The 24,504-nt window shown below is 45.2% G+C and overlaps 1 protein-coding gene across 11 annotated transcripts in view; it reads right to left on the reverse strand.

Moving 5' to 3' along the window:
• Positions 1-24,504, reverse strand: part of LOC122537124 (ryanodine receptor) — a 39,640-nt gene that overhangs the window by 471 nt on the left and 14,665 nt on the right. For 2 of the 11 annotated variants that reach the window (XM_043670096.1, XM_043670098.1), the window contains 44 exons: positions 23,796-23,920; positions 23,344-23,714; positions 22,937-23,268; positions 21,166-22,274; positions 20,876-21,084; positions 19,875-19,974; positions 18,694-18,892; positions 17,781-18,154; positions 17,377-17,608; positions 17,264-17,293; positions 16,980-17,124; positions 16,559-16,854; positions 15,401-15,934; positions 15,083-15,315; positions 14,796-14,898; positions 14,567-14,722; positions 14,286-14,401; positions 13,337-13,882; positions 12,420-13,238; positions 11,979-12,302; positions 11,314-11,591; positions 10,984-11,204; positions 10,650-10,740; positions 10,259-10,575; positions 9,698-10,001; positions 9,482-9,635; positions 8,605-9,396; positions 7,486-8,504; positions 6,622-6,993; positions 6,392-6,504; positions 5,814-5,907; positions 5,429-5,674; positions 4,343-4,754; positions 3,836-4,240; positions 3,543-3,759; positions 2,595-3,453; positions 2,313-2,515; positions 1,892-2,135; positions 1,528-1,809; positions 1,152-1,438; positions 1,009-1,069; positions 640-918; positions 307-463; positions 67-232 (listed from right to left, as the gene is read on the reverse strand). In XM_043670096.1, coding sequence (XP_043526031.1) covers positions 67-232; positions 307-463; positions 640-918; positions 1,009-1,069; positions 1,152-1,438; positions 1,528-1,809; positions 1,892-2,135; positions 2,313-2,515; positions 2,595-3,453; positions 3,543-3,759; positions 3,836-4,240; positions 4,343-4,754; positions 5,429-5,674; positions 5,814-5,907; positions 6,392-6,504; positions 6,622-6,993; positions 7,486-8,504; positions 8,605-9,396; positions 9,482-9,635; positions 9,698-10,001; positions 10,259-10,575; positions 10,650-10,740; positions 10,984-11,204; positions 11,314-11,591; positions 11,979-12,302; positions 12,420-13,238; positions 13,337-13,882; positions 14,286-14,401; positions 14,567-14,722; positions 14,796-14,898; positions 15,083-15,315; positions 15,401-15,934; positions 16,559-16,854; positions 16,980-17,124; positions 17,264-17,293; positions 17,377-17,608; positions 17,781-18,154; positions 18,694-18,892; positions 19,875-19,974; positions 20,876-21,084; positions 21,166-22,274; positions 22,937-23,268; positions 23,344-23,714; positions 23,796-23,920 — 13,926 coding nt within the window. Of the gene's footprint in view, positions 1-66; positions 233-306; positions 464-639; positions 919-1,008; positions 1,070-1,151; positions 1,439-1,527; positions 1,810-1,891; positions 2,136-2,312; positions 2,516-2,594; positions 3,454-3,542; positions 3,760-3,835; positions 4,241-4,342; positions 4,755-4,874; positions 4,896-5,265; positions 5,290-5,428; positions 5,675-5,813; positions 5,908-6,391; positions 6,505-6,621; positions 6,994-7,485; positions 8,505-8,604; positions 9,397-9,481; positions 9,636-9,697; positions 10,002-10,258; positions 10,576-10,649; positions 10,741-10,983; positions 11,205-11,313; positions 11,592-11,691; positions 11,713-11,978; positions 12,303-12,419; positions 13,239-13,336; positions 13,883-14,285; positions 14,402-14,566; positions 14,738-14,795; positions 14,899-15,082; positions 15,316-15,400; positions 15,935-16,558; positions 16,855-16,979; positions 17,125-17,263; positions 17,294-17,376; positions 17,609-17,780; positions 18,155-18,693; positions 18,893-19,874; positions 19,975-20,506; positions 20,607-20,875; positions 21,085-21,165; positions 22,275-22,936; positions 23,269-23,343; positions 23,715-23,795; positions 23,921-24,504 lie in introns of all 11 variants that reach the window. The other 9 variants (XM_043670097.1, XM_043670099.1, XM_043670089.1 and 6 more) reach the window with 8 other exon arrangements.

Genomic DNA, 24,504 nt, shown 5'->3' on the forward strand with positions numbered 1-24,504 from the left:
GAAATTTTGAACCATGACGATTCACGTTGCTTGAAAAGGCTGTAAATTCGTGCGAATGTAACTCACATATAATTGGCAAGATTATGCTCCTGCTGAACATGCGTGTCGAAACCATGCGGTACTGTGTCGAAATATTCTTTCCCCAAGCCACAAATGAAACAGTTGCTCTCCATGTTTGTCTTGACGTTTTCGAGCTGGTCTCGAAGCTCGCCGAATGCATCGATAATCAAACCTGTCGGCGACAAAGGAACAGAGTCAAACGTCGTGAACAATTCGATAACGACATTGATATTTTCTTCAACTTGCCTTGAATAATAGCCAACAGAATGATAATAACGAAGAAGAAGAAAGTGATGTCGAACATGATACGATAGACCTCGTAGTCATCGCCATCAGGTTCGCCGATTTCATCGCCGATACCACCACCGGCTCTTACACCTTTGTACAAGTGGAATACGAAGCACTGAAACGAAAATACAAATAAAATTCAATAAAATTCGTGCCTTTTCTTTTTTTCTCATTGCGTCCGGGATTGTTTCATTACTCATTGTACGAACGTACATTGGCATGATCACGAGTCAGTACAATTCGAATGAAATTTGTGTACAGCTGCGTACTTGAACATTTTCTACGTCATACCGTTAACATGTCGTGACATTTCTTGTCCACTTCATCGTCCTCTTCCTGAATGTAGAATTTTCTAAAGAAGTTGAAGGCTATGACCGTGTATATGTAGACGACGATAGTCAACAACATCACCGTTAACACCAGTTGTTTGCCGTTATGCGTGACGGACTGTAAGATCGTTCTTAGAGTCTTGAAACCAATCGCGACGTCGAGTAAATGAGCAGCGAAGAAGAAGTTGTTGTAATTGCCAAGGATTGAAAATGTGAAGTACCACAGACTGTACAAAAATGCCTGTGAACAAATATTACAAATTTCACACATTCTAGAACTATTAAAGGATTAGATTTTATCGGCGGATATTAGATTTGATCGTTTGCTTACGTTATCCGTGATGGTAACTCCCGCTTTCCATATCTGGTACCTCCAATCGATATTTACAATACTAGAAAAAAAGAAGAAACAAGAACGATGGTAATCGAAGACTACTGCAGAAACTGCAGAAAAATCTGCGTAATTTTACTCACAAGTGTATCAAACCGGAACCCTCTTCCTCCTGTTGGCTAAACGAAGTCTTCTCCATGCCAAGTAAGTTGCTTATATAATCAAAGTCGTAAGTCTCGCTGTATTTCTGTCGAACTTTCTTCTTCACGAACTTGTCCCAATAATTCACGGGGAACGTTTTCGCCGATATCACCATCTTGTCCCAGTGCACCTTGATGTCGTCTTCTTCCGGCGTTTCAGCGATGTACAGACCATCGAACTCCACGCGTCGCGCAATTTCCTTTTCCCGTTTGAAAATGGCCAGCGGTACCTGTGCGCAATGTGAGCAAGTTTGCATGTTAACACGAATGCACGCGCACACTCGAGATATAGAGAATTCTGATATAGAAATGGTTGTACTTTCAAGTGATAGTAGGCAACCAGCATAGCAAGAGAGACGATCGCATGAAGAATAGCCATGAGTCTTATAACGTGTGCCATGTAATAAAAGTCTTCTGCCACCTCCACGTATTCCAACGGCTCGTCTTCCTCTTCTTCCGACTCGTTCTCCCCACTGCCGCTTCCTATTTCTATACCACTGCCATTTCCGGAACCAGACGCACCCTCGCCAGACATCTCTGCCAACATGTCGGCCATTCGTCCGCTTCCTTCCTCGTCCTCGTCGCCACCCAAAGACGTAACCTGCAAATCGGTGCAAATTTTCACGTCGTATTTATTTATACGAACCAGCGCGAAAGTTTCGAGTTCAGAGAGTTGCGTTCACCTTGTAGAACAGCAGCATGAAGTTGATACAGAAAGCAAGAACGAGAGCCACGTATTTTAGATTGTAGAAGTTCCTGGCCAGGAAGGAGACCACGCGATGAGTATAATCGGAGAAATCGATAGATGACCCGGATGGTTCTGCTATCGTTTCCTGTTTCGCTTCCGCTTCAACAGCAGCCATGGCTGCTTGCTGAGCGGCCGCTGCCTCAGCCGCAGCTGCTGCTTGAGCTCTAGCCTGTTCGCCTCTGTTTGCAAATGTCTAAATATTTGTATTCGTATTTCGCGTCGCGAGTACTCTAGTAAACTAATTTTTAATCATTTTTCTGATTATTAGAATCGCAACTAATCTTGAAAGTTTTTAAACGACGTACAAATAGAAAATATTATACATAACACTTTGCAATTGGGAAACTTGGTCATACCCTAATAAGTCAGCCAATGAGACTGGCGATTCCATGTCTCCGCCGCCTTCACCTCTCGCGCCCTCCTCGCCAGTAGCTTCTTCCGGCGTGCTTTCACCCGTTTCCTCGATGCTCGATTGAGGAGTGGACGTTGCCGACTCGTGCGGCGCGATCTTTATTTGTCCGCCTTCCTCTTTCGTTATATCCATTCCGAACGCTTGTACCTACGAAAGAATCGAGTTTGTTTGTAATTTTCCTTTTTTCCCCCCTATCGTGCGCATCTTTGGATATTTCTTTTCGAACCTGTAGATTCGATTCGTCCGGCGTTGGCGGTAACGCAGGCAAATGTCTTGTCGGTTTCTCTTCCCCTTCCTTCACCTCGACCACAGGTTCTTCCACGTGTGGTCCTTTCATCAACGCCAACAATAACCTCATGAAGTATCCAATTACACATCCAACGCCGAAACCAGAATAGTAGAACGCGTAGAATATCATCTTGAAGAAACCGATGAAAAGCTCGAGGAACGTCATCTGCTGCATTTCTGCGATTTTGTTCTTGATGTTGCTAGGAGAGAATATGGAGAAGAAGAAGTAAATGCTGTCTTTGAACGTTTGAATGGCTCTCCTGATGGGGTCTTTGTTCCTCTCTTCGTCATCGTCGGTCATGTAAGTGTAAGACGATTCTCTCGCTTTTCCGATCCCACCGCTTTCCTCCACCGCCATCAGCGCGCTCGCGTGCTGCATTTCAAAGATCGCGTCTTCGCAGAAGTTGATGAAAGTTTCCAACTTCTCCTTCTCACCGGCTTCCACCACGGTGTTGTAAAAGTACGTTCTCTTCGACTCTTTGATCTGTGGTTTCTCCCACTGTTCGATGTTCGACTCCTTGATCTCGAAGTACACACGCTCGATCTTCTTGTTCCCACCGAGAATCTCGATCCTTCCGAGGTACGGTTCGAAGTAGTTCAACACGGAGCCTGCCGTTTCGAGGAACCTCGCCAGTCTCGGTTCGTTCGGCATGTGTTCCGACAGATTCGTCAATAGAACAGCAAGATTGAAACCGATCTCTTTGGCCGGTTCGTGGAAACGGTCCATGAAAGCCACATAATCGATTTTGCCGTCGTGATTCGTTTCGCAACATGCCAATAAAAATTCGATCTCTTCGCTGAAAAAAAAAAACAAAACAAATTTCATCGTGATCTCTTCTTCGGTATTAGTACGAACGTAGTACAAGCATACAGAGCAGTGGCTTACTTGGTGTAACTCTTCTGCTGTTCCATCTTTTCCTTGAAGTCCTTCGGATACACCCAGCCGTCGCTGTTCAGATCCACCTCTAAGAAGCTCGGCGACGACACGAGATCTTTGAGCTTCAGGAACATGTCGAAGTATTTCAGAATCAACTCGACGTTGCCCGCAGATTCTACCAGCGTGTCCACCATCTGTTTCCCAATCGTCCCGTTCACGACGTTACCTACGTGATGACAGAGAATTCAACGAGTTAGAGTTCTAGAAGAGAGACAGAGTTCTCGGCTCGAAGATGAAAGTACCTTCCAACATGGAGAGCATCATGGTAATCATGTCCTTTTGCAAGTTCAACAATTCCTTCAGAAGATCAACTTGGCTCGAGTGTTTGGACAATTTGTCTTGCATGTGGGAGAAAAGGAAGAGGAATCCACCGACTGCGTCCCACAATCGAGAGTGCGCAAGCGCCTGTTGATTCTGAGCGCAAGGCCCCTGAATCACTTCGGTGAGAGTGTTGAATACTTGACTGGCGACGCCGATGGCTTTGAAGAAATTAGCCTTGCCAGCGGGGTCGATGAGTTCCTTGCTGGAGTAATGCCAGTAGAAGTCCATGATGGACTCTTGCAGGCGCAGTAAATAATCGACGGTGCAGATGACCACGTTCACCGTCGTCGTGTTACCAGCCTGCGTTCTCAGATAATTCTGCCAGTCTGTCGACATCGGTTGACGTTGATTAATCGATAAACTTGGAGCAGAAATTTTCGAGAAGCCTCGTCCACAGACGAGGGGAATTCAGAGTGTCGGAGACTCACCGAGATTGTGCCCTTCGCACGTCAGTTGAATGAATCGGAACAGAGCGCACGTGAACTCGGCGTCGTGCATGTTCTTCTCACCGGCAGCCCCTTCGGAGCCAACTCCGAGGCCCTCCGCTTTCGTGTTCCTCTCGAACGCGTCCAGATCCAACACGCTGCAAGAATTCATAAGACCGGCGATCGAAGTGAAGAAGCCCACGTCCTTCTTCTCCTTCAAGTGGTTCAGCATTCCTCGTTGAATCTCTATATTGCCGCCGCGTAGGATGGAGATGCCCAGTTCCAACGTCTTCATCACCATCTCGCTGGGGAGACCTTTGCACGCCGAGATGTGAAGCAGCACCATCTCTGCTACACCGCGATTCGCGAGTCGCGCTTGGTGGAAGAGAAGTTTCTGCTTCTCCATTTCTTGCTCCTGGATCACGAACAAACGGGAACGAATTTCTTTTAGCTGTTCAATTTAGCGCGTTTGAAAGTTTCGAAAGTCATTCTTCCTTTTCTTTATACAACTGTCTACGTTTTCCTTTCTTCTTACCATGAGTTTGTGCATCGGTCGCTTCAGGGAGAGCGTTAAAGAAAGCGTTACAGAATATCGTTAGTGAAGTTGGAAATATCCCCGATGTTTGACGAGATCAGTGTGAATCATTGTCAAGGCTACATAATGGACATGTGTGGAGATTGATTTTGGACAGAGTGATCAGGCAACTCATTCTACCGTTGATGCAAGCGTATGTATTTACAAATTCGTACGTTGTGCGTATTTGAGCAGGAACGATCTTTTCATTCGGGACCAACTAGAGCCTACTAGATGAAATTTCGAGTAATCGAGTTGGCTTTGCGTTTCGCAAATGGTAACGTCGGGTTTCGATGAACGAGCGTATAAAAGCAGTTGAATTTCCGCAAACGATTAGGTTACTTGTTCTTACCATAAGTGGCTTATAGCCTCGCTTCTATACGGTCAGTACGCGAGAAAAAGACACGAAAGTTGTTTGGTAGTTGAGAAAGTTTTGTTAGTAGAGAGTTTTTTTTTCTGTTCTTTTTTTTTTTCTTTCTTAAATTCGTCTACGAATATTGGGAAAAGATGCTTACGTGGATCGAGGCACCGCCTTCTTCTTCGCCTCCTCCACCCTCGTCTTCGCCTTCCTCCTCCTCCTCGCCACAAGATTTCGATATAATTTGCGCGTAGCTCATGTACAAGGGATCCTCTTGGAGTGCGCCAGATCGTTCTGTCATAGCGCCGCGACAAAATGTCGTTACCAATTGTGTGAGCGGGTCTGGTTTGCTTTCGTCCTCGGCTTTGTCCATTTTCTTCAGTTCCGCGTCCTCGAAAGATTGCTTTAAAAAAGAAAAAGAAAAAGTTCAAATGTGATCTTTCATGAGACCTCGTTTATCTTGCAATCGTATCATTTTCTTAATAGACATTCACCACATTTGCAATCAAACTTGTACGATAGTTTATAAAATGTATTCCTACCGTAAGGTCTTCAATCATTACTTCTTGGCCAACGTTCTCATCCTGCAACCAGAGCTCGTAGTACGTTCGCGCGAAAATATTTATAGCCCGATGCCTGGAATAACATATACGAAATATATATACGATGATCCGTCAAGTTTGGAAATGTAACTGAGTATTAATCGTTTTACCTTCGCAACTTGTAAAGCGGCTCGCTACGCAGGCATGCGATCGCTGCCCTTTTTCTCGCGGCGCACAACACACGCTTCCAGCCATCCCGAGATGGTGGAGGTTTCGTTGCCTTTTAGCAGCATGCACACACAACTACAGTTGTTAGATAACTAACAAATAATTACAGGAGTCATTATCGATGGTTAACGTGTCAATTCTCGCTACTCTTACGATTAGAGAAACGAAAAGCACTGGTTGCTGGTTTATTCGGTGATAGTACGGTGATAAAAGACACTCGAAACGAACGTACAGGTATTAGATAGTTAATCAATTGTCTTCGTTTAGTTGTGTTTGATTACGATGTAGGAAACGAAGGCAAGGTGGGGAGGATACACCAGTAACGCGAAGCCAAAACCAAAAGAGGATACCTGGGCAGGGAATGTAGGGAAGTTTGACGGAAACAAGCGATCACAGCTCGTTTACGTTGTATCGACACCACGGATCGATATTGTCCCTTGCTCTGCTGTTGCGGATGATCTATCTACTCGAGAACACAAAATTACTAGATGAATCGGACGAAGAAGAAGCTTCGTCTATCTGAGAAATATGGATCGCGGAATAGTCTAGAAAGTAATGATTCGTGGCATCCTTCACTTACCATATGTAAACCGTAAAGAACTTTGGCCATGTCGGTGATCCTCGCAACCACATCCTCCAACTGTTGCGCTTTCACTGGTTCCATGGAGTCCTTCTTTTGGCCTAACTTGGAGTACAGATAATGCTGCCAGGACATTTCGTCGGCCGGGTCGATCTTGTCCGGCAGAGTGAGCTGCGTCTTCGCGAATTCCGAGATCTCGTATTCCGGCATTTTCTTCAGGAATCTGTCTTTGCAGTGTTGCACCAATTCTTGCTCGCGGCCAGCGAATAAGTTTAGACCAACTGGAAGCAACCTCTTCAAACAGGCCACCATCAAGGATGCTTGGACCTCCTTGTCTTTGTCTCTCTTCTTGTCACGATGCTTCTTCTTTTTCTGTCGGTTTAATTATGAAATTTACAGGCTCGTTTGTAAATTAATTGTCGCATTGTCGGCCGGCGTCTCACGAAAATTTTACTTTGCATCACTATTTTCGTAAGACGTACAGAAACGATTTTAGGCGTTGAACTCGATGTTTATGTTTTAATACGTACTTCTGGAAATTACTCGGTTGCCTGCAAGATACTACTTACGCGCTTGGTTTATTACATTTTACTTTGGCAATTGTTATTTTTTTGGAAAAGAACCCGTTGCATCCGAAATTAACTGAGATTTACGGTGGATATACATAGTTGTAAATTCTTTAAATCTATATACTCTATACGTGAGGGATATATAAATTTGACAAGCTAACTGTAAGTGTAATTACTAATTATCCTACGAACGATTGCAAAAATATCGCCGGTACCGAAACCTAAAGGCGAGGAGAAAAATATACGGCCGTCAAAGTGTTAAAATTACCATTGATTCCGGTTTCGTGACACTAACCTTGCCCCCTCCAGACGGCGCCGTTCCGTCCGAAATGGCAGCAGGCCTCCTGGTCGCCGTCGGCATGATCAGCACCATATTATCGATCTCGTTAGCCGATATGAAGTTCTGCTCCTCCCTCAAGAAATACTGAGACTTGGACCAAATGTTAAATATCGCTGCCACGTGATTATAGAGATCCTCCGCCTCCGGAATGTTATTCCTCAGCCAGTGATTCCTCTGCAGATCGACGTACTTGATCAAGAGTGGATAGAACGAGTAAATATCGCGAACCAGAAGCTGCCAGTCTTCTTGAATCTGCGCCTCGACTTGCGACGTGTCGTCCGTGGATGATTTAATAAAACCGCGGAGAGACTCTTCTTTGTGAAACATGTTGTCCGTGCGTTTCCTCACGCGTTCGGCGAGCGGCAAGAATGGATCCTTCAGCAGCTCCTCCGACGAGTTGATGATAATCTGCTGGGTATAGGCAGCGATACGGGTCATCCAAGGGGCATTCTCGTTACCGATGTTCTTCTTGATCAGTTTCAACACGTTCTTCAGCAGTTGGTTCATGTGATCGCTGGTGACCATGCTGACGTAGGTTCCTTCGGTCGGATTTACGTTGTCCGGGCCCTGAGCCCACCAGAAAGGCAAATAGGAGCAAAGCAAAGGAAGAATGACGTCAACCACGTGAGGAAGGTCGTTGTAGGTTTTTTCGGACTCGACGAACTGATCGACCTCCGTCAGAATCGTCTCCAGAGTAGGCATGCTCGATTCCATCTTCGTCATGATGTCCTGCGCTTCCAAGGAATGATCGGCTATGCGATTTAAGAGCGAGTACGGGTTGTGCTTGTTTAAATGGGGCTCGAGGAAGGCCACGGGGAAACAACTGGAAAAGGCACCTAGACAGGAACCTAAGTTGGGCTTGTGACGCTCGATTTCTGTCTTCAAATACTTCCTGTCGTGCGTCAGGGAAGAGTCCACGCCGAGAGTATACAGAGATGCTAACATTTTGTAGGATGCCACTTGAATTTCGTCCACTGTTTAAACACACAAGTAGATAAATTTCTTAGTCTCGTTACTAAGAAAAAAAAAAAAAAAATAATCGAAGGACATTTATCGTCGAAATTCCGTACTTACGCAACAAATCGCTGCCATACTCGCAGGAAGCCAAATGATCGAACATGGCTGTCAGCACCGGCAAAACCACGCTGTTGATGTACGACAAGGACGTGGAAGTTTTCAGATGCGTTCCTCTCAGGTGACTGTATTTGCCCTCTTGGAGATTCAGAATCGTGTGCCCTAAATCATCCGCAGTGTTGTTGAAGAACGTTAACATAGACGTTCGAATGAACTCGGGACAGTTCTTCACTAAGCTCTTGGCGTCTATGCCTTTCACTAACACTTGAAGACAGCGGACGGTAATCCTGACGTCTGGACCGAAAGCAGCCAGTCTAGATCTGAGTAAGCTAGCCAGTTTGCAAAACAGAGCGGCGACCATCTCCTTTTCTTTAAGGGATGCAGCCCCGACGTTGTTGGTAGCCGTGGCCACAGCGATGAAATAATTCTTGTGCGTACTAAAGTATTTCTCCATCAGCGGCAGCACGACTTTGCTGAAGAATTTGATGTCTCTCGTGGACGTTTTGAAGCTGTTCCTACGGCTGAACGTGTCTGATGGTTTCAGCAGTTTCATGTTGATCGTGGCCTTGTCCAAATAGGCTATCAGTTTCTCGAGCAACGAGTAGGCAAATCGCAATTCCACGGAGGCTCCAGCCGTTGCAACTTCCGACTCTCCGCCTCTGTTCGGTTTGTGAAGCTTGTAACCTTGATATTGCAGATACTTGAGAAATTCTTGGGAACGTTCGCGATCCTTTCGCTTCTCCTTGTCCGTTAAGAGATCGTACGGAACTAATTGAGGATGAATACCACCTCCTGCGAAGGGCATCAAGTCAAATATTCCGCGTCTGAATAATAAATTACCGACTTGTTCGTTTTTTTTTCGATTTTTGATACGAACCGCAAGTGATGAGCTCTTCCTTTTTCTTTTTTGCCCAGATGTCGTGCGCGTTGTCTGCAAGACGCTCGGCCATGTTCTGCATCTCTCTGCTCAGAGTCAAGTTAGTCATGTCGACTGGATGAGGGTTGTAATTAAACGGACTCGCTGAATCACCCTGAAATATCATTTCAGTCATTCGTATTCGGTGATCTACGTCGTGTAATGGGAATTTCTTACTTGACTTTTCGATGATCTACGCATTGAACTGCGATTGGTGGATGGTACGTCCACCTCTGCATGCTCGACGCTCCATCCTATAGCCAACAAAGCTTTCAAGCTCTCTCTGACTGGCTCTTTGTACCGTTCTCTCTCGTAATCGTTCAGCATGTTGTACGGTTTCAATCTCGGATGAGTCTTGTTCACCTCGGACCACTGTTCACCGTATGTCCAGCCATTTTCCAACTTCCGACTGGCCCATGCGTCGTGGTAATGCTCGGAGAATTTCTGGACTATCTGGTTGAGATCGTTGTTGAGAACCACGCTGTCAAAATATTAAAACATTAGCCGTTTGACGAGATTATAAATATTGGGTGACAATATTTATTTAATTCGAGAGTTTGACGTTTGAACATTGCCAAAAAGATGCTGTCAAATATTATAAAAAGTTAGCCGTTTGACAAGATTATCGGGGGACAATATTTATTTAATTCGAGTGGTCTGGATTGCTAATTCGATTTACATAATTTGAAAGTTGTTCACATTATATTACTTAGACAACTCTGTCGAGTGATACAGTACCTGGAGGTGTTGATCGGCTGAGGATTGTACGGTCCATCGGGCGACTGAGCGGATGCAGATTTACTTCCATACCACTCGTCGTCGTAATTCTTCGACAACGAATAGTCGGGTGGTAGGGCGCAACCGATGGCCGTGAGGCAAGGTAAAGCCTTCCCAAATAATTCTGGATCGTAGTCCATTTTGGACAACGAGTCGAAGATGTTGCTGAAAAGGACCATAGTCAGACGTTTCTCTTCGTCGCTGGACGCACCGTACGCGCCTTGTCCGCCAGTCGAGCCGTAGTATTTCCCGCAACGATCGTAATGAAGAGTCAGCAGCTGTTAGAAAATTACAAAATCACCGTCGATTCACAAAAATTCTGTTGGAAAAATTTGAAAGAACATCCACCCACCCTTAGAGCGACAGTCGTATATTCCGACAGCTTGGACACGTCCACCGTTAACTTTCGAAGCAGTTTCAGCAGCATGCTGGGTTGCATTTGGCTAAAAAGAAAGATAGACTGAACGTATCTCATAGAGGATCGAAGAGTCGAGGGCAGTGTATACTATAAGCGCCCGTTACCCTCGTAACGTAATTATGGTAATTACAATCGTAGGCGAGAATTAGCGATTTAAAGTAATGTTGTTGGAACTTACGAGACACTTAATTCGTGGACGTCTCTTGTCAAGCAACAAAATGATTCCGTTAATCGTTGCAGTCGTATTTTGGAGAAGCTTCGTGCTTACCTGGTCAATGCCACGAGGAAGTCCGACACTGCCTCACGTTGACCCTTGGTCAGCATCCTGTTCTTGCTCAGTCGGTACACGGTGTGCAAAGTTGCGTCCAACAAGCTGGCATAGTTATCTGCCTCGTTGTAGAACTTGGAATGCTTGATCAACAGAGGCAGAATACTGTTTCCAATGTAACGATTCATCGCTAGCGCCATGTCTGACTCGTACCCATCGTTCTGACAAGTTAATCGGACAATCGTTGAAAGTAATTAGACTTACAAAGTTTAGTAAATTCGGCCAAGTTGAAAATTCTCGTCTGAGTGATCTGAGATGAGTGATACTTACCCTGTCCAACATAGTGGCGGCTCTCAGATCGGGCAGAAACGCTTCCTCGAGTATCTTGAAGAACAATTCCCTGGTTTCGATGCCGTAAACGCGCTCCAAAAACAGAACAATGCTCTGCTTATGACCGGGAATCAGGCCAGACGGCGTGTCGCTTTTTGGCTTCTCCTCGCCCGCTGCAGGGTTCAGCAAGGTGAATCTCAGAGACAGGACGCCTTGCAGATCGTCGAGAGGCACCAGGGACCGAAGAATGGCCCTAGCTCGAAGAGACTCGTTCTTCCCTGGAAGAATTACTTCGATCAACAATCTCCTTCGCAAAACGCGATTAACGAAAAAAAAAAAAAAGAGAGAAAGAAAACTTTGATTTCGTATATATATTACCGACAGATTCTCTAGACGCCTCTGTTGCACGTCAAAAAATAAACACTGTTATTAGACACAAACAATATTGAAAGTTGCAAGGAATGAGGGAGCTTGCGGATCTCAATCTAAGTTTTTGGATGATGTCATTTTTACGGATAAAATTGGTTCTTGGGTCGCGAAATAAATATATAATCACGAAATTAAAGCGACGAGGTATGCGTGTATGTAGCACTGGTATTTAGAAAGATACTGCTATCGTGATATCGTAGGGCCGGGAGGGAGGAACGAACTCAACTTTCACTTACCTTGTTCGATAACTGAGGAATCTGGAGCGCAGCGACCTAGCAGATCCACCAGGGTACAGTAAAAGTTCAGAATCGCAGCTCCCGTGTCGATGTAGTCCTCGTCGTCGTCCGATTCCGGCAGTGGGTGCTCGAACTGCATGACAGCTGTACCCTCCGCTTCGTCGTGCACCGTTCTTCGATCAGCGATCCGTTCGGACATCTTGTTGGCGTCTATAATGGCTCTCAACAGACCCTCACCCTCACCACGAAGCGCTGGTCCCAAACACTCTGGTCTTCTGATCAGCAAACGGATCACCAAGTTTGCATTCTCCTCGACGCTTTCTCCTAGAAGGGATTTCGATCGTTTACGCGTGATCTCTCTTCGACGGAAAGAAAAAGAGAGAGAGAGAGAGAAAAAAAATAATTCGTTTCAAGACGGATCTTGGAAAATTTCGTGCTAACCGTTCACCCAAACGCAGAACCTCAAAAAGTCCAAGTATCGTTCGCCCTCCACTGGATCCCATCCCAGATCAGGATAACCTTTCTCGACCAGTTCGGAATTCGATTGCAAGCCGCAACGCGACAAATAGATGGCGATCTTCTCGAGGTAATGCTCTCTGAGAGCTAGAGCGAGCTCCGTGTTTTCCATGAGAGAGGAGTAAGCCACGTCTAACGGCGTCGAACCTCTTAAAGACGGTCTCGACAACAAGATGTTACTGTTCTCTAACAGGAAGTCGAAGTGATCGAACATGGCCTTCTGATTCTGCCTGGAGGTTCGACAGAAATAGCACAGGAACCTGCAGCACGCTACCACCATTTCGTGAGATGTATCCTTCTCTTTGGAAGCTGGTTCCCCTTCGGTTGTTTGAGGCTGCGTTTGAGCGTCCGACTGTGCCTGCGCGCGCCTGCCCAGCGTGTTCATCATGATCGCCATCACGTTCTCGTGAATTCTCAGCACTCTGATCAAGTCCGGATGCTGGAAGAAAGTGTGATTGTTGACCAACTTCCACAGCCGTTCGCGAACCAGTTCCTCCTCCTCCTGGGACATTTGCACGGGCAGCAAGGCACGGATCTGGCTGAGACCGACCCACATCAGAGCAACGTCGTCCTTGGTCTTGCTGTTGATCACGTAGGTCTTCTCCAGTGCCCGAATTAGCTCGCCCACGGTGTCGTATTGGCGAACCAGTAAACTGAACATTTCTCGAACCAACTTTGGCGTCTCTATCTGCGACTCCTCGGCCCAGCTGACGATGGTTTTTATCAGGACTTTGCGAAATACCTCTGTAATCAAAGAAGTTAAAGAAAAGTCAATCATCGAAAGAGGAATCGAAGAAAGAGAAGATAATAGATGACAATTAACACTGCGACGCAATTCCAACCTTCCGGTGTCTTCCTCTCGGGTTCAGGCTCGGGTTTAGGTTCCTCTTCGAGTTCCTTCACCGCGTTGATGAAGTTGAACAGCCTCTTAATGGCGCCCGGTTTCTGAACTTCTTCCGTCAGCTCCTCTATAGCGTCTGCTGCTTCCTGCAGTGCGTGCAACGACACGTAGGACATGAGATTGTTGTGGAACTCGTTCATCCTGCCGATCAAATCCTCCCCGCAGGGAATGTTCTCGGGATCTTCCTCAAAGTCCATGTTCTTGAAGCTTAGAATCGCGTTCATTTGCTCACGAGGCGGACACCTAAACTCTCTGGTTTTCTTCGCCGCAACTGCCGACGGCAGGTCGGACTGTTTGATCTCGATGTAACGGCGAAGCTGATCGGATTGAAGATCACCGACGAAGTCGTGGCTGAAAGCGATGATGGACTCGACGCGATGTCGAAGCTGGATATCGTTCAAGTGGTGGAGAAGATAGCACATCTGTAGTTTCGCGCCCTCGGCCATCTTCATGTGAAGCAGTCCCTTCTTGTGCTCGTCTTTTCCTTCTGAAATTGATTTGTATTTAGGAGAAAATTTTTAATTTCAATTTATGTTAAAAATTAGTGGAAGAATCATTACAATATTAGTAAATAGTAGATTGGAGAATCATTACAACACAGTTTACAATTTGATTGATTTATATTTTGTGCCTTGCGTGAAAATTTCAATTTTAATTTATATCAGAGATATAGCAGATCGGAGAATCACATACAGTTTACGGTTTAATTGATTTATATTTTGCACCTTGCATTTAAGAGAAAATTTTAATTTTAACTTATGTCAAAAATACAGTAGGCTGGAAAATTATTAGAACGCTAAAATAAATTATTGGAATTTAAAAGAAAATTTTAATTTTAATTTGTATCAAAGATATAAAGTAGGCTGAAGAGTTATTACAATACAGTTTACCTTTGTCAAACGTCGGATCCCAAGTCTCTGGGTGAATCATAATCAAAAGCTTCATAATATCCTCGTTCCTTAGCATTCCGACCAAGAGCAATCTGTCAACTAGTTTCAAAAGCGGCCTGCAATAGACAAAGATCATATGAATGGGAAAGAGAACGAGAACGAACGCGAATCTGCGGCAGCAAGCAAGTTATCCTGAAAGCATTCTCTTCCATCTTATCGTTGCCGAAGACGCTAAATATGCAGAATAGCCCAGGCGTGTACGCGATCGTTCGACTACATACAGAAAAAGATTCTCATTGCTGCCGCCAATAGGGTCTCGATTGTGAACTTGATTCACTTCGACGGCCTCTTTCAGTGCCGTCATCACGTAGTCTCGCACCACGTCCAGAGGGAAGTACGGACTGTAGAGGCTCCTTATATCCTCGATCGTTTGGTCGCTGGAAGGAATATCCCTTGATGTCGACTATTAGTCACGGGGTTCGCATCTAGTTTCGGATCGACTTTACTTACCTGATGTCTGTCATTTTCATCTGAGGACGAACCGACTCGGTTTCCAGATACCTGAGGCTGTGCTTCATCTCTTCGCTCTCGTACAATTCCTTCAGTTCCTGGCCTGTGAAACGAACAGAGAAACAGGGAGTTTCATTGCAAAGTACTTTCTACGTTTTTGAGTAAAAATATCTGCGTGCAGTATATTCAACGCATACATAACGTATATTTTACGCATATCTGCGTAATTTTAATACGAGAATATGAAATAATAGTTAAATATAAAATGTTTAAGAAAATCAGTTCACCTAAAGGAATGATGTACTCGTTCGTGCACACTTCCATCGTGGTCGCGTGCGACTCGAGATGCAGCGCGATCAGCAAGTCGTAGAATCCTTGTCGTAGGGGCCCGGACATGTATTCCGCTCGAATCGCGTACAGTAATTGTTTCTGATCGACGTGCTGGCAGAGAGCGTGCGCTGCTCTGTAATTCGACTGGTAGCACAGAGCTGCGTACAGCGTCAGAGTATGCGCGTGGAAACTGCAAACGAATGCGGATACAGTTGAGCTTTGCTTTAACGTGCCGAAGCGTGAAATCTCGGGGATGTCACGCCGCCAAATTTTACCTGAGCAGTTTGTCCATCTCGATAAGTTCCAATATATCGATACACCTGTCCTCTTCGGGGATGTGCAATGCCAACATCGATATAGCGTCCTCGCACAGCATGGACCAACCTCTAATGTCGGACAGCTTCAGAGCGTGAACCTGAAGCGACTGATTTGGAACTCTTGCCCATTGGTGAGGCTTCAGACATTGCACCTTCAATCTAGGCGGGAACTGTGGTATCACGTGACGTTCCGAGTTCTGCAGCACAGCAGCGGACAACGGTAGCGTCGTCGAAGTTCTTCCAAGTTCGATCTGAAGGATCTCTTTGCTGGTAGCTTCCACGAAGATGGCGGGGAACAGCTTTGTGTCGGGTTCCATCTTGAATTTGTGGCTAGTCTCCTTTCCCTCGCAGGTGAAGGACACCCAGCCAGTCGCCGTGTCCACGAAACATCCGACAAACATCCCCTGGGAAGCTCCTTTGCCGGACGCGTCTTGCGTCACTTCGTTGTAGAGCTCGTCCGCTCTTACCATGTAGCAGCTCTGTCTGTCCACTCTGCGACGAATAGCTCCGAGTTATAGTTTTGGCGTTTGAAATTGATTACATCGTTTCTATTAACGCGTTTCGTGCCGCGTGGAGCGTTTACAGCCCACAGTGAACTTTCTGTTCAAGCCATTTGGAATTTTCATTGTGAAACGAAAAATTTTTTAAAAATTTGTTATAAAGTCGAAAGTCATTAAAAATCAACTCAATTCGGTAAGAAGTTGTAAAATTTGTTAAAATAACGTTAAGGTAAATATTACTTATTAGTATTTACTATTATATAATTTATATAATAAATTATTATTATTTAATATTATTTAGTACATAAACAATAATACTAAAAATAATTTGGAATAAAATCTTTCATTTTAAATTAATTTCGACATCGTTAAAAAATTGTTTGTTAAAGTAACATCATAAAGTTAAATTTACCTCTTTGTTCTGTAATGCATCTTAAACTCCAGACATTCTTCATGATAATTACAGTTTTTGCACTATTATAAAAATTGTGAACGCATATATTTCAGAAGCAAAACGTATTTTAATCGTAATAGCCCCACGCGGCCTAAACGGAGAGTAATCAAAAATCGGCCCGTCACGAGACGTGTTCAAGAAAAAAGAACAAACAAAACTTACTGTTCTATAAGGCGATCGTAGTCGTCGGTGATAACCACGGAGCCCTTCCTCACGCGTGACAGATTAAAGTCCTTGGTGTGTAAGTGATACTGAGAAGTGACCCAGCCGACGTAGACGTGCGTTGGATCCTGTCCGGGAAATATTCTCACTCCGTAGAAGTACTCGTTCATCAGTTTCATGCACTCCGCGTCGAATATCTCGTTTCCAATCGCCTCGACACCGCTCCCGCTGAGAACCGACATTGCCTTCGGCGCGTTGCGTTCTGGGATCTGCGGCGGCACCACCTTCAAGTCCGTCTGTGGAGCAAGTTTCTCCTTTGATCTTTTCGAACCAAGTTCGACGCGAGTGAAATCACGGCGCAAGCAGACAGTTGGACAGATACACAGACGGACAAACAAACAAAATAAATAAAAGTTTTTACGTTTGATATGCGAATTTGAGGTAGCCGGCTACTTGCTTTGTTCATCGACAGAGTCTTGGTGCTCTTGTCGGAGACGTCCGAGCGCACCGGTGGTTCGGGCGTTTTCGACTTCGCGTCCGGAGACTTCGCTTTGCGCGAGAATAACCTGCGAGAAGAAACAACACCAGTTTACGCGATGTACATTTCACCCTCGTGCAGTTCGCGTTCTTCGTGTGAACGAAAGGAATTTGCGAGAGGAGTGAAAAAGTTTCGCGGTGTGCATAGATTCGATTGATTCAACTTACGGGGCATCCTCCATCTCTTTGCTAAGTTTGCTAGGAAGATCAGAATATCAAAAATCTGTTTCCCCGAGGAGAAGAAAACTGATCCGAGAACCGAAAAGTGAGATTATACTAACCGGAACGGTGAACGCCCGCGTTTCTTCTTGTCGTCTTTGATGTCGCCGTTCATATTGCCGTATCCATTCATATCAGCCTCGCTGATCGCGTTGTCCATGTTTCCACCCCGCGATCCGTAGAGAGAACCCTTTCTCGGCGGCCTTGCCGGTTTGTTTCTCTGCATGGGCAGCGGCGACTCCTTCATCATTTCGTCGGCTTCCACCGCGTCCTCTGAATAATTCCTTTGCAATCCTGGGGCAAACAGAATTTTCGTTAGAGAGAATTTAGAGATAACCGCTCTGCCTTTGAATAATTCGCCGGGCGATCGTCTTGGGGAAGATGGAAAATGTTTGTTTAAAAAGGGTCTCGCAGATTTGTATATATATTTGTAATCATGAGAGACCACTTTGGTTATCGATCTTACCCTTGATGTCGCTCATACTGAATCCAGATTTCATAATCTGCTCCATGTGAGCGGAAGGCGCCGCTTGTTGAGCTTGCTCCACCTGCTCGGACAGCAGTTTATTCTGTCGCATTTTGATCTCCTGCCACCTTCGCAGCTTCTCGCTCTCGGAGACGAACGTCGACTGACAAATAACCGGCAAGGACAGCCGAAGAAACTCCCAGTTCGCTTTCTCCATCGTCTCGAACATGTTGTGAGAGATCTTCAAGCACGGCGGAGTGTCAGAACCCGCTGGGATCCTGGCCACGTCGATCCTCGTGTCGGCCATGTCATCCGTGTTCTCGAAAATCGGTTGATCCTTGGTGTACCAGAATGTAACCGGACGATTCATGTTTCTGGCGTATTAAGAACGATTTCAGACTTGGTAGGTTGAGTGACTCGGTGAAGTTCGTGACAAGAAAGAGGCGAAAGAGATACATCTCTGATAGGCATATAATGAAATAGAATCATCCTTTTTAAGTATAGTACCGATTACTCGGGACATATGTCTAAACTATGATTTCAGACACCTCCACGACTCAACGTCGACGTGGATAAGAGCATTTTTTTTTATTAGCCACATTTAACCTTTTGCGCTGGAATGATATGCCACGCACGTCGAGAATTTTTTGTCCCAAATTGCAACATTTTCACAGTTTTAAGTATATATAAACCAGGCAAAAACAAATGATAACTTTATTATTTCTTAATAACTTCTATCCTTTAAAGGAAAAAGAAAGCGACAAATTATTGTATACGGTCACTCGTTATGGTCCGCGAACCAGTTGCCAGCGCAAGGAGATGGGAAAATCGGGAGAAGTGCAACCAGAATGCATCTCTTCCAACAATCTTGCTGATTCGGGATTCGGATTTATGACTGACGTGTACTACTTACACGCAGAATGGTTCGTATCCCTCTTGCAGACCGCACGTCGTGAAAAATTTCAGAGTGTTCACGTCCTGTCCGAAAGTCAATTTCGCTTTCTGTCCGACGCCGAGCGTGAATGCTGGCACGAAACAGTCGCCCTGCACGTCGGCGAAAGACGTTTCACCACCGAGCGCGTCCATCAGCAGTTCTCCGTTCAGAGAGAAGCCTGCGTATTTCAATTGATGCTTGTGTCAAGAGTGCTCGTAGTGAATTTCAACGGGTTTGGGATTAATTCCAAGTAAAGGGGTAAATGCGACTAGCAGGTTGAAAGTTTAACGAAGCGTTACGTAATCGGGGGAGGCTGGCAGCAAGTGCAAAGGCGAAACGCGACTATGTGCAACTATGCGAAGCGGGTGTGAAACATGCATGCAGGGACGGTGCTGTCGTAAAATTACGGAAAATATTAAGACACGAAAGTAGATTGACGTTATCACGATGAGAATTGATCGTCGAAAAGAAACAGATAAATTTTGCAAGGAAGTAGAAGGGCGTTCACCATTGGTTTACTTCAAAGAGAATCTGAGATCCTCGACCAAAAGCCAAACGGTGTTTGTTCGAGAGAACTCGTTGAAAATTTTTTCGTAAGTTCAGCAAAATTTTCGGAATTTCGTTTCTCACATTAGTTAAGGTTAGGCAAATATGAAAATCGTATGAAATATTATGAAAGCATTATTGCTGTTATTTACAACTGAGTAGAATACTGGATACGAGAAGAATACAAGAACACACATGATACTGATGAAACTCGTATGAATTCGGTCGCAAATGAATGGAATATATATGTACGTAAAAGCGTTGCCGTGATAATGCGACAGGATGAAATAATAATCTACGGTAACGAGTATCTGCATGTATTCGGAAAGCAAATATCGTAGTATATTCTCTTTGCTGTACGACGGTGCAAAGTTTGATTGATTAAGCAAACTCATACAAATTGTACGGGACATCGGTGTAAAAATAGGTGTATGATACGTTTGCACGATAAAGACTAGAAAAATGTGGGCTATTTGTTCGACTTTGGACTTCTGTATGTATCTGGAAGCAACAGTATCTGTGTATCCAGTAATCTAGCTCTTGGATCGAATTATGTGTATGTAGTAGCTTGAAATGGCAGCTGAAGCGTTCGCTTGAAAGAATCGCCGTCTTACTAATTGTTCGGTCAATTAGATCCAGGAAAACCCCGACAACGTCTCCAACCTGCCATTGTTTGCCAAATGTCTCGGCTGTGCCCGAGTATACTTTTTCCTCCTTTAAAACAAAATTTCACCAATTCATAATCGTCGTTGGTGACCTGTGCACGAACCACGACACGTCTACCTCGCGGCTAAATACGTTCAACGTCGATGAAATTTTCAATGTACCGTTCGACACGTGTATTATGTATGTATACGTGGTATGTTTTCACGGGCGCGAGATTAAGGTTTGAACAGAGGCGAAATAAGACACAGACAAACGACGTACACTTACGATCGCTACGCTGTACAGATATAACTTTCACGTTTCACGGAATTACCCCGCGGTCGCTGGAAAACGTCAAGCCACACTTCTCGAACGAAATACTCAAGTCAATTTCGTTCGACAATTTCGTTCGACAAAGAAACGCAGGAAAAAAACGAAGAGAGGAACAATCAAGTCAACATATAGAGAAAAGAACATATAGAGACAAAGACAACAGTAGTGATGAGAAAAACTCAAAGAAAAAAAAGACAAAAAAAAAAAAAAAAGAAAAAGAAATGGCGGGCCTGCAGATCGAATTATTGGGAAAAAATTGGACTCTTACTGATCGTTCGGTCCGCGACGTCAATGAAACATCCAACTACGTCGCCCACTTGGTATCTGTGACCAAATGACTCGTGGATACCGGCGTGTACTTTAGTCACCTGACATTCACGATTGGTATCAATTATATTTGTCACCTGTGCAGCTTACGGCGTTCAGAATTGCAAATGCAAATGGACAAAACGTCCATCTTACCGTGAACATTGTCGAAGCTATTGCAATGGATAACGATTCGTCGTGCGATAACTCGTACATACGTGAACTACACTCGTTCTCTCATTTCTCGTATATACGCGAACTCAGTGTCTTTGGTAATACGTTGCTCGAATTATTTGCATTGGATAAACGGATACTGTGGAGGGATACTCACGTTGTAGCCGTCGAATGCCCAAGTGTTCTCGTCGCTTCCCAGCATGTTTCCAGGACTGCAGTCAGCTTTCGCCCAACCGACGCGCATGGGACCGGCTGTCAGCACCTCGAACTCGAAGTACCATTTCCCGCCACTCACCGCATAGTGTTTTTCCACGCGATACGTTCTGAAGTACAGTTGTCGTAGCCTGCTGGCTTCCAACAGCAGCGCTATGGAGAACAAACAAACGAAGTCTAGCAACGATTCACACAATGGCAATCTTGATTTCGCAATATTTTCGTATGTTTCACCTTCGTGCTGTTCGCCGGTGGGTGGTTCCAACATGTATCCATAAACCAAAAGAGTCCTCACGGTCTCGCTAGCGGTGTCGCGGTTCGCCTTCTTGATCGCTTCGTCGACTTTCGGATAGGGTACCAAATGGGGGCTCCTCCTCATCTCGGAGTCTTCGTTCAGACCATAGGTCCAACCCTGACTGATCCGTTCCTTCGCCCACAAGTTGTGCGTGTTCTCTGCAAGTTGATCCACCAGCTCCTCCATCTTCGGAGTAAGCGTGATGGCGCTGAGGTCGAGAGGGGCCGGCTTGTACCCGCTACTTTGCAGAAACGGTTCGTTGGGAAGCCTCAAAGTCTTTATTCTGGATGGTGGTTTGTCCATCGTGATGTAATATCCCAAGGCTAGGATGGTTTTCAGCGTCTGCACTGCTAGCTGAGTGTCGTAACGCTTCTCCGCAGCTGGCAATCGCTCGAACTGAACGATACACGGATGAATCTTTCTCATGTCGTCCCTGTGCTCCCCGTATATCCAGCCAGCCTCGATCTTGTTCATCGCCCACATCTCGTGAATGTTCTCGGCCAGTTTATCTCGGATCTGCTCGACGTAAGATGGTAAATTGACCATGGACGTGTCGACCGGACTTGGGACGAACGCCGTGTCGTCCTCGACCAACCACGGCCCAGCCAGGACCACTTTGTTCATGTTCCCGAAGTAGAAGCAGGGGTCCAGAGACAGAATCTGCTGTGGTAGTAAACTTTCTATCAGAGGTGAGAACTCTTCGGGCGGTTGAAACTTGAGTCGGCCGTGGTCACCGCCCAATAGGAATCGACAGGACAGCTTGGACGAACAGCTGATCGCCGGGAAGAACATGCCGTCGAGGTTGAAGTTTCGGAAGGATCCCATGATGGGCGCTCCGTTGAACGTGAACGTGATTATGGGCACGGTGAGGTCCAGCGCGCATCCGATCACGTCGCTCTTTCGGATGTACGGTTCCGCGGCGTTGTGAACGACTTGAGTCTTTCTACCACCGGTCCATAGGTACGCGCCGTCGAAGCCGAACGAATAGAGGTCGTCGCCAACACCGTTTCCTCCCCATTTCTCGCCGCCACCGGGATACGGCATGTATCTTCGCGGAAAGAAATGAACAAGCGCTTAATCGAACTGAGGAGTTCTCCATTGAAACATGATGGTAATCTTGCGAAAGGTGATTTCATGTGGAAGAAAATGAGTCGAGAAGAGGGGACAAAATTCTTCCTTTAGAGCTTTTGTTTTCGAGAAAATCGACTTTGAAAATTTATCAAGTACTACGAGACATATTCACAGCCTATTTGCGTGAAACGAAAAAATTTTATTTTACATTTTTTCACCTAATTTTCCACGTGGAATATCTTCGCGTCGATTACTGAGTATTGAACTAGCCAAAGTATACTTGATAAATTCTTAAACTCGACTATCTTGAAAACGAAGGCTACAATGAGAAATTTCTTTCTTTTTGACTCATTATTTTTACCACCTGTTCTAAGACACTTTGTGTAATCATATATGTATATACAAGAGTATTCGTTCTATACGTGTGAATATTTAGATATGTTTCAATATGGCTGTCTCACAATAATCAGATTACTTTCTTGGCGACCTTCATTCACACGTTCAACAGCTATAAAACCATTTTAAAGTGCCAACGACGCAATGAAACCTTACGTAACTTTGTGATAAGTGATCAATGAATCGAGTTTGACGATTCTGCGTGATCGTCCGTGACAGAAATGTAACAGTCTATCGACTTACCCGGCCGTATTCGCCCATCCTATTCTCAAATGTGGCATCATATGCGTAGTCTGCTCGATGTGGTCAACGGTGACCTCGAAATACCACTTCTGATAGAGCGCAGAGTTCTCCACTCTGCCGACGAATATGTTTGGTCTGACGCTAGCCACGTGGTCGACCAGCTGCGTCTGAAGAAGAAGATTCTTCCCCGGTAGCAAAAAGTCGCAGATGTTGTTCTGCGAGGATCGAACAGCTACGCCGTTACCCACGCAAAGCGAACAGAGTACGTCCAAGACTTTCGGATCCCTTCCGTGTTTCTCCAGCAAGGAGATGATCACTTTGATGTGCTCGTCCTGCGAAAATACGCGAAATACATTGAAATTCGTAAACTTCGAGCTTAAACACGATTGACTCGGTTAAATGCTAACTCTCATCATGTTCAAAGCTTCGGGCGAGTCGATAAGAACGCAGTGAAGCACGTCCAGCATTCCGGTGCCCTCGCTGGAAGCTTGCGAGCCCAATCGGCTGAACAGCCAGTTCAAACGATTGCTGTTGGCGAATTGCGCGCAGTTCGTGTGATTCCCTTTGATGATAGCCGCCAGTAATTGATACAGGTATCCAGATATTTGGTCCCAGGCTTGACCGCTCTCGTCTCCGGAAAGTGCCACGAGGAAACCCTGCGACGTGATCACGTTGATCTTGTCGATGGCTTCGAGGATCAGGTTCAGTATGCCTTCCTCTTGGAACAGGTCCTGACGATTTCTCAGCGCTCGGAATCTGTTCTGCTTCTCTTCGTGCTCTGCGTAAAAATCATCGTGCCCATTGTCAGCCGGTTGCAATGACAGACAATGTCCGCGCGATTAATAACGCCACCGCTTACCCATGTCGTCTTCGGGTTGAGCAAAGTAATTAATCAAGTCTTCCAAACACATCACCATTTCGTTCAGATTCACATTTTGGAAGAACATGGACGCCCTTCTATCTACTTGCAGCGTCTCTAGGCCTCTAAAACATATTCGGTCCTTTTAGCGAATTTCCCGCCTTGTCCGTCTGCTATTTAAACTTATCATTCGATTTGCAACGGCTCTGTACGCTTCCATCCAAGCCTCTACCATTTTTTAATTGCGGTGTTTTAATGCCGGAAAGACAACTTAGCTCCTGATGCAAAATGTCAGTGTGGCAGTTTAGTTCAAGATCTCAACCATATAATTTGGCAGTGCCCCAATCTCAACGACAATAGGAATGTCTTAATTAATAAACTATGTGGAATGGGTTATTTCCCACCCCACACAATGGACTTTTTTTTAAGCAAATCATATATTACTCCTCTGTTGATTATTCACAAATTTCTCAAAAGCCATGGTTGGCATCTGTCGAGTGCTTAGCTGTGTTTCTCAGTGACTTAACAGTTCTCTTAGTTTTAGTTGTAAGCTTTATTTATAAGTACGTAAGTAGCAAACATGTAACTTAGTTGTATATCAGTGTAATCCTTGTACAAAAGTCTGCGAAATTGTTTCTGTACTGTTAGTATACACAGCAATATGCATGCTGCTAATAACCCTGTAGAGGGTTCTATAGCGTAAATAAAA

The sequence above is a fragment of the Frieseomelitta varia genome, unplaced genomic scaffold (assembly GCF_011392965.1).
Source record: "Frieseomelitta varia isolate USP_RPSP 00005682 unplaced genomic scaffold, Fvar_1.2 scaffold_886, whole genome shotgun sequence".
In the NCBI taxonomy this organism is placed as follows: Eukaryota; Metazoa; Arthropoda; class Insecta; order Hymenoptera; family Apidae; genus Frieseomelitta; species Frieseomelitta varia.